The sequence below is a fragment of the Phyllopteryx taeniolatus genome, chromosome 23 (genome assembly GCF_024500385.1).
Source record: "Phyllopteryx taeniolatus isolate TA_2022b chromosome 23, UOR_Ptae_1.2, whole genome shotgun sequence".
NCBI lineage: Eukaryota > Metazoa > Chordata > Actinopteri > Syngnathiformes > Syngnathidae > Phyllopteryx > Phyllopteryx taeniolatus.
Window position 1 is genome coordinate 2,417,047 of NC_084524.1, and position 12,835 is coordinate 2,429,881.

The window sequence follows — 12,835 nt, forward strand, 5'->3', positions numbered from 1 at the left end:
TTCTGTTATTGTGGCAGCGGTCGTAGTTTCTGCATGTCTATTTTTTGGGTGATTTAAATTTAAGAAAATTTTTAAGGTAATAACTCCTAGGGCTTTTATAGTAAGGCATTACAAAAATGGCATGGAAATGTTTATTTAAAGTATGCATAGTAGGTCTTAAAAAACGTGCTGTCCTTTTAAAAAAAAAAAGGCTTTTAAAAGGACATGTATCATAAGGGATGTTTTACAAATGTGTATAGTAATATTTTTTTTTTTGGTGTAGCAAGAGCTTTTTATATCTATTGTATTTTTAAAATGTATACTGCTGCTGGCCTGAGTCCTTTTTTTAAAGTTGTACTTTTTTTTTTTTTTTTTTTAACACACACCCATACTCCCATACACACATTGGTCACATTTACCCATATTAACATTTCCGAAGAAATAAGCACAACAGGCCAACAGACACAAGAATCTGCATTCTACATATTTTTTTTTTAATTCATTATTAAATAAGAATACGAACAGCTTGTAAGCAGGTCTCGGACCGTTCATTCCCTTGAACGTTTCAATAACAGCAGGAATTCAGTTGAAGTGCTTTAAGTGGCAACCCCAAGTGCCAGTACAGACTGGAGGGCAACAAAGTTAGCCTAAACAGTAGGCGCGCACACACGAACACACACACACACACACACTCTCTCTCTGCACGCACACACGGTGCACCATACAACTTAAGACTTAACAGCACCAAACATCCCAAAAACAGGATTGTTGAAACAATAATACTAAGCTTAACATTCCTCATGGAAATCGGTGGTTTCGAGTCATGTGACGACCTTTGCATGCTGGACTGGATGCTGTGTAACGGGTTGGGTGCATATCCACGCCGGGCGGGGAAGGGGCACCCTCAACCCAGCAGAGGGTGCCAGGTAAGTGAAACCCAAGAGGAGACCCCGAGACTCGGGGGTAAAACCCGCATGTCCGCGGTCTGGTGTGCGCAAATTCACCAAAGCAGTAAAACTATTTACTATGGCGCCATCTTGTGCCATTTTGGTGTCAAGGAACTACGTTGATAAGTTGAGGAGTTCCATTTGGACAAAAGTAAGGTTTTGCCACCATTTTGTGGCATCTATTGGCAATTTCTCAGACTTTCACTGTAATAAGACTGCAAGACTCATTGAAACTTTCCATGGGAATTTCTGGCGATAAACCAGGATTTGAAAAAAATTAAGGCCGGGTCTCAAAAGGAAACGTTAAATTTAGTTGGGGAAAACGCCTTGACTGCCAACTGCCCCAGTCGTTAGGTTGTTTTTGTTTGTTGGTTTTTTGCTTTGTGCTGCGAGCCAAAATTTGAGGTACGAGCAAGCTACGGATGCTGCGTCATTCGATGTGGGGAGAGAAAAAAATAAAGTAAAATAAAATAAAAATGATGGCGCTCGCATGTGGGCAAGGAGAGCAATCTATTTTTGCATGGATGTCTGCTTCTCACAAAATGTTTATATCTATACTTGAATATGACACTTTTAATAAATTCCACTGAATTCCCATGGAAAGTTTACAATTTGGAATATTTTCTAAATTCAACGGCTTATTTTTTTCCGGAAGTTTACCAGGTCTCCACACCCCTATGCCACATTCCATTGTATATTGCTGCGTTAAAATCTGTGCAAATTTTTAAGGTGGCTTTCACCCAGGCTTGATTTATTTGGGCCCCAGGCGGGCGGCGGCCGGTGTGGGAGAGGGCGGCAGGCTTTTAGGACTCAGCAGCCCACGTGAGGCAGCGTGGTCCCCGTTCAGGTTTTTGTACGCGTTCCTGTGCGGCGTCCGGAGACACACCGAAGAGAAGCGGAGGCCCGCCAGGCAGCACCCCGGACAAGTGAGGACCTCGTCCTGGTCCAGGGATTGGGCGTCGGGCTCGCTGGGAGGCGAGCGGCAACCGTTGTTGTTGATCCCTGCGGGGGCGGCGCTCCAGCCCATAGGTCCGCTCAGGACCACTTTGCTGTTGTCCAAATGAGGCAGCTGGGGCCACCCATTAGCGAAGGGCCCCGAGGAGGGTTGCGAGGGGGTGGAGGCATGGGTCGGAGGGGAGGATAGCTTGGAGTAAGACGATGAAGAGGAGCCGTCGAGGGTATCTGGCGAGCTGGTGCAGTCCATAGGCACGGCCTCACCCTTCTCTTGGTCAAGAGAGAGGGGTTCGAGAGACAGGGGGAGCCCTGAGTCGCCCCCACCGTGCATCTCGCAGTCACACAGGTGGGGCGGCAGGTAGGGGGGCAGCGAGCACGGAAGCGAGTGGCAGCGCCGAAGCTGCCCGGGTGGCGGCTCGTCCCGGTGGGAGTCGGGCGGCGGGGGCAACGCGAAAGTGAGAGAGATGACCGACTTGCTGGGGGTGTCGTACAGTTTGATCTTGCCTCCTTTGAGGTCGTCGCGGCACGAGAAGGGGTTGACCCGCGTGGGCGGCGGCGAGGGCTCGGCGGCGAGGCGCAGCATGTCCGATTTGCTGCGAGAGAGGCGGGGGTCCGACGGCGGGCCCGGGGAGCGCCTCCGCGGGGGGCCGGCAGCCGGGGGCCGCACCCCGACCGCCGGCTCGTCTTCTTGCCGTCCCGTCCGCTCGAGGTCGGCGGCGATCTGGGAGAAGGACGGACGCTGCTCGGCTCTCATCTGGTGGGGCGGAGAAAACAGAGTGACGACGTGATGGGCTCGGGACAGCGAGCGTCTCGCTTTTCGTACATTACAGCAGACGATGGCCAGATTCAGGAAGTTTGCCGGGCAGTCGCCGACCATCTGCGTGAAGGCGTCCACATGCAGACCAAAGTCCTGTGCAAAACAATGAAAGGAGATTCTCAACTGCAGGACCATAATGTGGTGTATTTTTCTTTGCAGTCTATAAATCTAAATCTGTTTTAGGAACTCCTTTAACTTATTTTAAGAATTTTGTACTCCAGTAGATACAGACCTCGTGCCAGACACTCCTTTATAAACGGGTCGGTCACGAGCAAATATGCGAAATGTATGAATGCAGTGTGACACTATTGGAAAGCAGAAGGATCAAGGCCAAGAAGTGTGTGGGTCAGTTTTTCCATACATCCCTTTTAAAAACAATATTTCGGTACAGAAATACCGGACTAAGGATTGGTGCAAATCAAGAAAAAAAAAAAAAAAAAAAGGTTAATAATTGGTGAGACACCCCCCCCCCCCCCCCCCCGGCAAATTATTATTATTATTTTTTTTTTACAATTGTCTATCGATTTAAACCATACATGTACCACAAACTAAGATCACAAAAAATATCATTTTAAACTCCTCTTACTGTGCTTATAAAAAGTTTCCAGATGATTTGATTTCAAAGAATTTTCAGATCTCAGATGAATCACTTCCGCAGCCTTCCTTGACACCAATTACTTTTCCTATTAGCCATGGCTTTTGCGCCAAATTGTAGCATCTTAGCGCATTATAGAAAAAGTACAACATTTTTCAGCTAAGGTGCTCAGAAAAGAATTGTGAGAATTGTTAATTTCGTGAATAGTCAACCGCAAATATGCGGAGATTACTGTACCTCGGTGCGTGGTAAAATGTCAGGGTCCGCCTGTATCCTTGCAATGACTTCACACAGGATTATGCCGTACGCAAACACGTCCACCTGCAGAGAGCAACACAGCGGTTAAAAAAACAAATCAATAAAAAGGAGCACATTGTTTCCGTGACAGATTTCCCGACCAACCTTTTCGTTGTACAGCTCGCCACGGAGCACCTCCGGAGCCATCCAGTAGGGGGAGCCCACTACGGCCAAGGGTTCCTGGTCCGCTTCTTCACTGCACCCAAAAGAAAGAAAGAAAAGATGAAGATGGAAATACAATCAATGTGTTTTTCAGTTACTTGGTGAAGGCATTGTGCAACTGCGAGCTGGAGAAAGGGGAAGGAACTCGCAGGGGCAAGCACGTACCTTCAACGCACTTCACTTTTTCCACTGTTTGTTATGCTACAAGTTTTTTTCCAAAACAAGCTTCAAGTCAGACAGACAATGTAACAATACTCAAAGGCATATATTCTTTATCCAGTTGCAGTTACTGAGTCACTTACAGTAGTTGTGAAAGACTTTTTCGTTTGCGCCTGTGTGACAGTATTATACTGCCCCCCTGTGGCAAAGTCACACACTCTAGAAGGAGCCACAATTAATTAATCATTATGCACAAACTATTTAATTCTTTACATCGTTTAATGTTATTACTGTTTTACTAAAGTACAAGACTATAGCGTGCTATTACACCTATTAAAAAAACATTACAAAATGTGGAAAAAGTGAGGCGCTGCAAATACTTTTCTGTATACATGCTACTTCCACTCTGTGCTATTTCTGAAAGTGAATGTGACGGTTCCCAGTGCCATTCAACAACCGAGTTAAAAGCAGTCACCAAAACAAAAAAAAACAAAAAAAACAGATTCATAAAGAGCAGTAAGGAGCTGCAAGAGGTAGACTGAAATAGTTTGACCTTATTTGGAGCCCCCACCCCCCTCGCCTTAACCCGCTCACCCCATCCCCTCCCACAAACACTGTACTCCAACACAAACATGCGAGCCAGGTTGTCAACAGTTCTGCCTTTCGGTGTTCAATAAAAAGCAAATGGAATTACAAAGCGAGAATTACACCTTGAGTTTTTCAAACTATAACTTGGCCTTTCAGTGCGCTAGCTAACACTAATTAGCATTGATGTTGCAGTGCTTTAAGCCTTTTGGCAATGGAGCAAAAAAATATGTACAATGACAATATAACAGTCCTCACATTCATATAGCTTCTGCGCTTAGCGGCTAATATTAGTGCCGTATCAGTGAGTTGAGAAAGGAGTTGAGGGGCATAAAAAAATCCCACAAGAGTTCTAGGATGGACACACCCAGCTGCAATATGAATTGGCTAATGCATCAGGCAGGACTCGATTCAACAATTATATTGTTGCTAGGTGTGTCCTGCCTAGAACTCAAGTGGGATTCATAATGCCTCAATGAAAAGTATAGCCGTCTGTCTATCCATGGGCACACCAGAAGGAGCAGCATTCAATTAATGCAATGTGACAAAAGATATTTAATTATGTCATGATGTATGTTTTTATAAAGTTCAATGTTGTGGAGTACTCTTTTCTCAATACACAGTACTACTGTATATCATAAAAATATTTTTTCACAAAATGTTCCCCCCCCCCCCCACTAGGGGTTGGGTTAGGGTGTTGAACAAGGCTCGCGGCATCCACACGTGGAAGTTGCGCCCAGAGTGCGCCAAAACCCACATATTCATTCATACGGCATACACAGGGTGTTTGAAAATTATGACCTCACGGTTGATTCCATCTCGCTGCACCCCCCGCGCAACCATTTATAGTATCAATAAAATATTCCACGTAAATGCCAGTGTGCAATAAAGACAGACAGAAGGCGACAGCTCCAACACTGGCTGTCCGTCCACTTCCCTATTTACACAGTGGCTCCGAAAAGGGTGTGAGGCAGTAAGACTGGGCCGCACCTGGTGCGAGGGAGGACAACAAGCAGGTGAGATATTGCACCCAGTCCAGATAAGGAGGGAGTGAAGGAAAGTGCTTTTATCGAGGCGTGGGCTTGGGAGCACTGGGCAGTGGTTTGTTAAAGGACACACAGAGTCTCTCAAACACCTTACAGTCACACAAACCTGTAATCCGGTATTTTCTCCGCCAAACCAAAGTCTCCCACCACGGCGGAGCACACGCCACCTTCCCAGCGCACCAGGCAGTTCTGCATAGACACACATGTAAAGAAACGCGCCTTTTAAACCACAGATGTGTCGCTCACAAGCCACCTTGGAGGTGAGGTCGCGGTGGAAGATGCCCTTGGCGTGCAGGTAGCGCAGGCCGTGGGCGATGTCCAGCGCCAGGGCGAGCCGCGCGCTCCACGACAGGTACACGTCGCTGTCCAGCAGCTGCTCCAGGTTGCCGCCGTTGATGTACTGGATCGGCGGAAACGCAAATAAGAACAATTAACACGCAGGTGACAAACCCAAGGCCTGTGGGCCAGATCTATTTTTTTTTTTTTTTTTTAGTCAGAGTACAAGATCATCTTTTCCAATGACTTCTTTTCTAATTAGCTCTAAAAATGATGAGGAAAACGCAGCATTTAGCATAGCATGATGGGCTGATTATTGGGCTTTTCCCTCCCACAATATATTACCAAATGTGATCCAAACCATGACCTTAAAACTAAGCGACAGCAAGTATTGAACCACTCGCATCCTACCTCAGTAAGCGCGTGGAGTTGCCCCTCATGGACGCACACGCCAATAAACCTGCAAGGCGGAACACACGGACACGCGTCACACACACAAAAGGGGACAGGTCGGCGCCCGTTTGTCCGTGTTACCTGAGGATGTTCGGGTGCGACAGTCTGTTCATGAGCTGGACCTCCCTGAGCATGTTGGCTCGGTTACTGGCCAGGATGTTCATCTTGAGCGCCATCACCTGGCCCGACACGTGATGCTGCACCTGGCGGACAAGGCGGGGATGGGGAGTGGAGGGGGACATTTTGGGTTAGGGTGCTAACATTTGAGCAGGGTGGCTGTTGCGGCGCCTGTTGGCATATTTTGACGGCATGATAACCTTGTGCAAAAATATCGCTGCATTGCAATTACAGCTCTAAAATGTGTTATTTTGAAATATCTGGTTAAATAACTTCTTACCCCATTACATACAATGCATTTTATTTTTCCCCAAAAATATTGAATATTTGGTACATTAATAAATGTGCACCATGCTAAGTCAAAATAAATCCAACCAAAATAAATGCAGTACTGTACCTTCAGTGAGTAAACAATAAAAACAAATACTTGAATTCTTTCTGTAAAGAAGCATTTCAAAATGAAATAAAAAAATATATATGCAAACTGTAATAAATATGTAATATAAACCTACAGCACAACAATAATCAACAACATCAAAAAAATATTTTTTTTTCCTATTAAAAAAACACTTAAAAATGAAAGGCAGTATATTAAGCTATATAAATCAAATTTATTATTATTAAGTTTTGTGTTTTTGGAGACTTGATGTGGATGCTCAAGTACTATTAATGCCCTAAAAAGAAGAAAAATAATAGACAAACATGTAAACTTAATCTAAATCTGTATAACAGTTAACTCTGCTACAAATCAAAAAATCCAAAAAAAAAAAAAAAACAGCTCTTAAAAGTAAAGACAGGAACCAAGTCTTTTTAAAACCGCGGCCCCCAGCCCATGCCTCGGCACGCTTGTGGAAAAAAGTGTGTGAAAGCACTTATCATTTGTCTAATGAGCCAGGGATTTTCTTTCAGAATTCAAAAACACCCACACCTTAGTCTCATATGCACCTGAGTTGCATGCGCTGGCACAGATGCACACACACATACGTGTGCACATACACTCCTTACAGTCTTACACTTGGTTGTTTAATTTCACACTTCACGGGTGGGCAGGCCTTCCAGAGACCCAACTAGTTGTATGCAAGCCGACAAAAAGTCAACTTTCCAAGGCACATGGCAGAGACATCCAACGCTCCGAAACAAACTGGCCTGAGGCTGTTACACAATTACAACACTTTTAATAGATAAATAAATAAATAATAAAAACAACAAAAATGCAGATTATCGAGGTTGACAAATCGTCAAAAACAGAAACGTTTCTTGGACATGGCATATGTTTCACTCAAATAAAACACTTCTTAGAGGAACAAATTATTACTTAACTAACATAACTTTGGTCTCAGACCAAATGTTTATGACCTGGGGGTTTGCCAGGGGTCAATCCTAGGACCCCCTATTGTTCAGTCTGTACATGCTTCCGTTAGGCCAACTAATACGCAGCTATAAAGTGTCCTTCCACAACTATGCTGATGAAAAGCAGATCAATGAGTCACTAATGGCGGGAGAATACAGGGATGAAGATTCACTCCGCCCCCCACGGCAGCTAGAGGAAGTTCATCATCCATTTTGAGGAACCTAATTTGCAGTTGGCATATCATTGTGTAGTATTGGAGCATTTTCTTTTTGTCAGAGTACAAGTACAGACCCACAGTATCCGCACTGATAGCATATTGTTAAATCTCAAATATAGAGAGAGCATTTTTGTTTTAAATAGGTGCAAGCCACCTTTGAACATACTGTAGTCCCAATGGGCCAGAGCGTTCCCATCTAGATACAGAGCCACTAAAAGGTTTGTTTACCTTCAGGCGAGGGAGCGGCCTTCCCAGAGACCAGGCCTACATGTTGGCGCTCATCCGTGTCAACAAGAGAAACTGAAAAGTAAAATAAACGACGGAAAAGTGCATCTGCGACCATGGGTCTCCTTCCCCACATGCAAGCGCTTTCAAGTACAGTAAGTGGACTGTAAAATCGATGTTAAAAAAATAATAATAATAATAAATTTAAATCTGCAATACAGCAGTGGAAACAATATTGTTCTGCATTTGGGAGGGGGGACAACGTACACAAGATGTGTTTTGACAAGCATGTATCTCTTCCCGAAATTGCACAATGGCAGCAGATACCCCGTGCTCGCTCCGCCGCTCGGTAAATGTCATCAGCCGGTGAGCGCGCTGACATTTGCCTGCTCATTTTGCCATTCAAAAATGAGCAACGCTTGACGGAATGGACCTCTGTAATGGGGTCTGTGGAATGGGACATTCTTTATAGGACGATTGCATATCAAGCCACGCATCCATTTTCTATCGTGCTTGTACTTAATAGGTCGCGGGAGAGCTGGAGCCTGAGGCGGAGTGCGCCCTGGACTCGCCGCCAGCCCATCACAGGACACGTACGACCAACCGTGCATCCATTTCCTGGTTGCCATGGATACCACTGGAGGAACTTACCTTGAACACCTCAGAGAAGAACCCGGCGCCGATCTTCTCGCAGGCGAAGTCGTCCAAGCGGGCCAGGCTGGACACGGCGCTCCGCAGGGCTCGGTAGGAGGACGGCCGAGTCCGGTTGGCGCCGTGCACGCTGTGCATGGGCGGCTCCGCCTCGCTCTCTGGCTCCACCCTCTCCATCTCGGGACAGACGCGGGAGTGTGGCTTCACAGTTTGGTCGGGGTGGGGTCTACGTGCGTCATGTCACCAACCCCTCCACGGTTCCGGTCGGGTCCGGTCCAGATGAGGGCTGCGAGACATCAAAGTCATGCAATTGAATGACTAAGCAAGAACTGCATGAAGCATCAACCCATATGGGTAGGACTTTTCCCTCCTCCTGGTTTCACAGGCACACCATCAATACATGGTTAAAAATTAAAATATAATAATAAATTGTTGTTGGTATCCTCTTACAACATATAGCACCTTGCAAATATGTTGGATTACTTTTGAGGGTGGCAAATAACTACCTCAAGACGATTCTCCTCAACTCACTTCAACTTGGGACCTTGGCACCAAGATGCCACAAATTGGCAGCAGGCATTATTTTTGTCTAAATTAATCTCCTCAATTCAATTCAACATAGATCCTTGGCACTAAGATACAACAAGATGGCGACAAAGCAACCGTTATTGCAGTTGAATAATACAATAACAAATATTAGTAAAATAAAACATTGTACACATTTTAATGGGAGTCAAATTATGTCATTTCAAAATAGCTCAATAATTAAACAAAACATAATAACATATAATAAATAAAATAATGAGATGGTCCCGCTTCAGTCATATTTCCCTAAAATTACCAACAGTTCACACATTTCACCAGGGTATGTAAAGTCTGGTGCACAACTGTGCACAAAAATGATTGACAATTGATCAAGTATTAGTTTCAATGAGTCAGAATAAAATGAACCATAAATTAAAGCAATTACTAAATTTCCCTCCTCCTGGTTTTGCATATTCAATGCATTAATTCAGCCACCCCCCCCAAAAATTGGTTAAATTAAATGATTCATTTTTTAAATTTAATCCTCTCTCATTAAATAATTGCGAGTTAAAAAAGGAGTATGCATGCATGTAAACGTATATATACACACATTTACATATTTGTTATATCAAACAGCTCGTCGAATTAACTCTAAATAATACAACTGCGAATATTAGTAAAATAAAAACTTTTTACACCTACCTTTAAATAAAATATGATATGAAACGTCAGCTCACTTGGACATAACTTGTCCCTCCTCTTGGTTTCGCAGGCACAAGAACCACGAGAGACGTAGATATTAAAAAATAAACAAACAAACAAACAAACAAAAAACGGCCCTTGTTGGAGTTATCTGCTCTCAGCAGATTGTTAGCGGCCGCCCTTTGCACGCACACACACGCGCGCTTACAAATTGATCCAATTCAGGTTCTCGATGGAGAGAAAAGGGGGGGGGGGTGATTAGATATATCGGAAGGCCCCTTCGCCCGGTTATCTGTCAACGTAAGCGGCGACGGAAACGGACTCAAGTCAGAGAGGCAACGCGTTCATGTAACGGACGTCGCTCACCCGCAAAAATAACGACCACCACGACGACGTCCGCCACGCACGGATGGAACCTCAACGCAGCGTCCCCGCCCCCTCGTTCCGAGCTGTCGTCCACGCAAAGGCCCCCGCAGGACAGAACACAACCGACTCGCTGTGGCGTCGTTTGCACACGCGGAGGGGAGCGCCGGCTTTTACGGAGGGGGGCGGGGAAGCTGCTCACGTGACCCCCAACGTTACCTGTGCGTGCGTGCGTGGGGGTACTTTAAATTAGAACACGTCCGTCGGAAATGCGGCAAAAAAAATTCATTATTACCTCCGCCACGGCGCTTGTGTTTTCATGTGAAGGCGTTTAGTCTGCTTGCTTTGCTCGGGTGCCACTTCCGGGTAAGGGGCGGGGTTGCTGTTCACGTGATTACTTAAAGAGAGAAGAGAAAAAAAAAACGGAACCGTCATTAATTTGGTTCATTCAAGACTTTTAATAATCTATATTTTAATATGCTTTATTTAACACTATACCAAAACAAAGATGGCCAGAACTGTCATTTTGGATTTGTTCGGACGGAGTGACGCTCTTTTATGACGCCATAAAGAGAGCACGGTTTTTTTTTTTAAACGTGATATTTATGATATATATATTGGCGCGCTTTATGACGTACTTAAAAAGATCGAGTTCAAAAATTGCTTTTTTAATGACATATTTGCATATTAGTAAGTATGTAGTAAACGTACAGTTAACATGTTTTATTTGATAAAACAATTTCAGAAATAACGAAATTAATGATTCAATTCAAAATGAGCACGAAAACTTTATACAAATAGGCCTACACTATATCCTTTCTGGCGATAATTTAGCCTTTTTTGCCCCTCATATTGATTTATTAAAACGTATTATTCATTTTTCTCACAAAATAATTGGTTAATGGATTTCTTATAACTAACACAATAAAAACATTAGTAAAATAAACTATTTGCATATACATTTAAAAATAATTGGGTAATCAATTATAATTAAATTAATCATAAATAAAAATTTTAAATGACAACGATTTTATTATTAAAATAAACCATAAAAAGCAACCCCCCCCCCCAAAAAAAGTTGTTTTATTAAAATGTATTGTAAAATAATGTATTTAAAAGTGTGGAAATGTCCCGTGTGCTCACCTTGCATCACAACAAGCACTGAGCGAGTCCCTGCATTATTCATCAGTCCGTTGAGGCTCTGGAGAGGGGGAAAAACTCTTGTCACAGCATTGTTGCAGAAAGTATTATACAGCATTTATTATTTAAAGCAGCCGATATCGAATGGAATGTTGGATTTGTCTCAAGTTCATTATGATTACGGACAGAGACCACGATTGGGGTTTGATAATGGGTTTTTGGATACGCACCAGCTGTGCCACGGGAGCCCCATGAATGGAGGCCAGCTCTCATCTTGTTTGAATATCACTGAAAGGCCGTATTAGGAGTGAAAGCTGGTTACCGTTCTCTCATGTTGACCATCAAGAAGCCATAAGTAATGAAAGTGTTTCCACATGGCCCAAACTCGCCCAGGGGACCAGCCTATCAGCCTCTGGACCTCAGGAGGTGCCAAAAATCGGATCGGAGAAGTTGATTACGGCCCGCTTTCAATGTCAGGAACCAGATGGCTTTTTTCTCCCGTCAACTAAATGAAATGCTGGCTGCTAAACGTCGTATACCCAGTCGAAAAACAATGTCTGCTTGTCTTGACTTGCACGCGGGTTTTCTGAGACCGTGTAAGTTCAGGTTTCACCTTACAGGCAGGGATCAGTTCCACACACACACACCACCTCCCTACAGTGTTTGTGTTGTGCTTAAATAGAATAAAAGATGGCATTGTTCCCCCCCCCCAACAAAAACAAGCATTGAAAGGAGGTCAATCAATCAGGAGGCAACAAGCAAGTGTCTAATAAATTTTATTTTATACTATAACTACTGTATGTAACTGTGTAAAAAAATGTATTCAAAATTTGGTTGTAACGTGTGGATTTAAAAGTGTACAAAAAAATTATAAAAGTTATAGGAAGTGTATTTTAAAGCATGTAAGAAGTGTACAGTGAACCCCCAGATTTTTTGGGGGGGGAACATATCTTTTGCTCAAGCGATCAATAAAAGTAGTGCTTTGCCACTATCTTGTGGCATATTGGTACCAAGGAACTATGTTGAAGGAAATTGAAGAGTTTCATTTTGACAAAACTTGTGCTTTGCCGCCATCTTGTGGCATCTAAAGGAAATTACATGGCATGCCACCACAGCTGTAAGCCATGAAGTTCAGATATTCAGTTATACAGCCTTTAGTCCTTGTGACATTCCCTAAAGGTAAGGTTAAACATTTGTCCAACTTGGCAATCATTTAGCGACAGCCAAGTCGAGAGAGGTAGGCGCCAGCTCACCGACAACCCAAGTGAGGACAA

The 12,835-nt window shown here is 44.0% G+C and overlaps 1 protein-coding gene across 6 annotated transcripts; it reads right to left on the reverse strand.

Moving 5' to 3' along the window:
- Positions 1 to 117: 117 nt before the first annotated feature.
- tesk1b (testis associated actin remodelling kinase 1b) lies at positions 118 to 12,155 on the reverse strand. Of its 6 annotated transcripts, none has more exons than XM_061763679.1 (12): positions 11,884 to 12,155; positions 11,565 to 11,622; positions 10,717 to 10,818; positions 8,832 to 9,117; positions 6,352 to 6,473; positions 6,229 to 6,277; positions 5,795 to 5,941; positions 5,648 to 5,730; positions 3,695 to 3,785; positions 3,530 to 3,613; positions 2,704 to 2,790; positions 118 to 2,634 (listed from the first exon to the last, which is right to left on the reverse strand). In XM_061763679.1, the coding sequence occupies exons 4-12, from the start codon at positions 9,006 to 9,008 to the stop codon at positions 1,678 to 1,680; spliced, it is 1,797 nt and encodes a 598-aa protein (XP_061619663.1). In that variant the 5' UTR covers positions 9,009 to 9,117; positions 10,717 to 10,818; positions 11,565 to 11,622; positions 11,884 to 12,155; the 3' UTR covers positions 118 to 1,677. The 6 variants fall into 6 exon arrangements, with proteins under 6 accessions (XP_061619663.1, XP_061619661.1, XP_061619666.1 ...); XM_061763677.1 differs by having other exon boundaries at positions 11,792 to 12,155; XM_061763682.1 differs by lacking the exon at positions 10,717 to 10,818.
- Positions 12,156 to 12,835: the final 680 nt, after the last annotated feature.

Excerpts from the sequence above, each read along its gene's own strand:
- tesk1b (XM_061763682.1), bottom strand. The coding sequence starts at position 9,008 with ATGGAGAGGGTGGAGCCAGAGAGCGAGGCGGAGCCGCCCATGCACAGC. Across the intron at positions 3,786-5,647 it reads GAGAAAATACCGGATTACAG|TGAAGAAGCGGACCAGGAAC; the intron begins GTTTGTGTGACT and ends TTTTGGGTGCAG. Across the intron at positions 2,635-2,703 it reads TGGCCATCGTCTGCTGTAAT|ATGAGAGCCGAGCAGCGTCC; the intron begins GTACGAAAAGCG and ends CCGCCCCACCAG.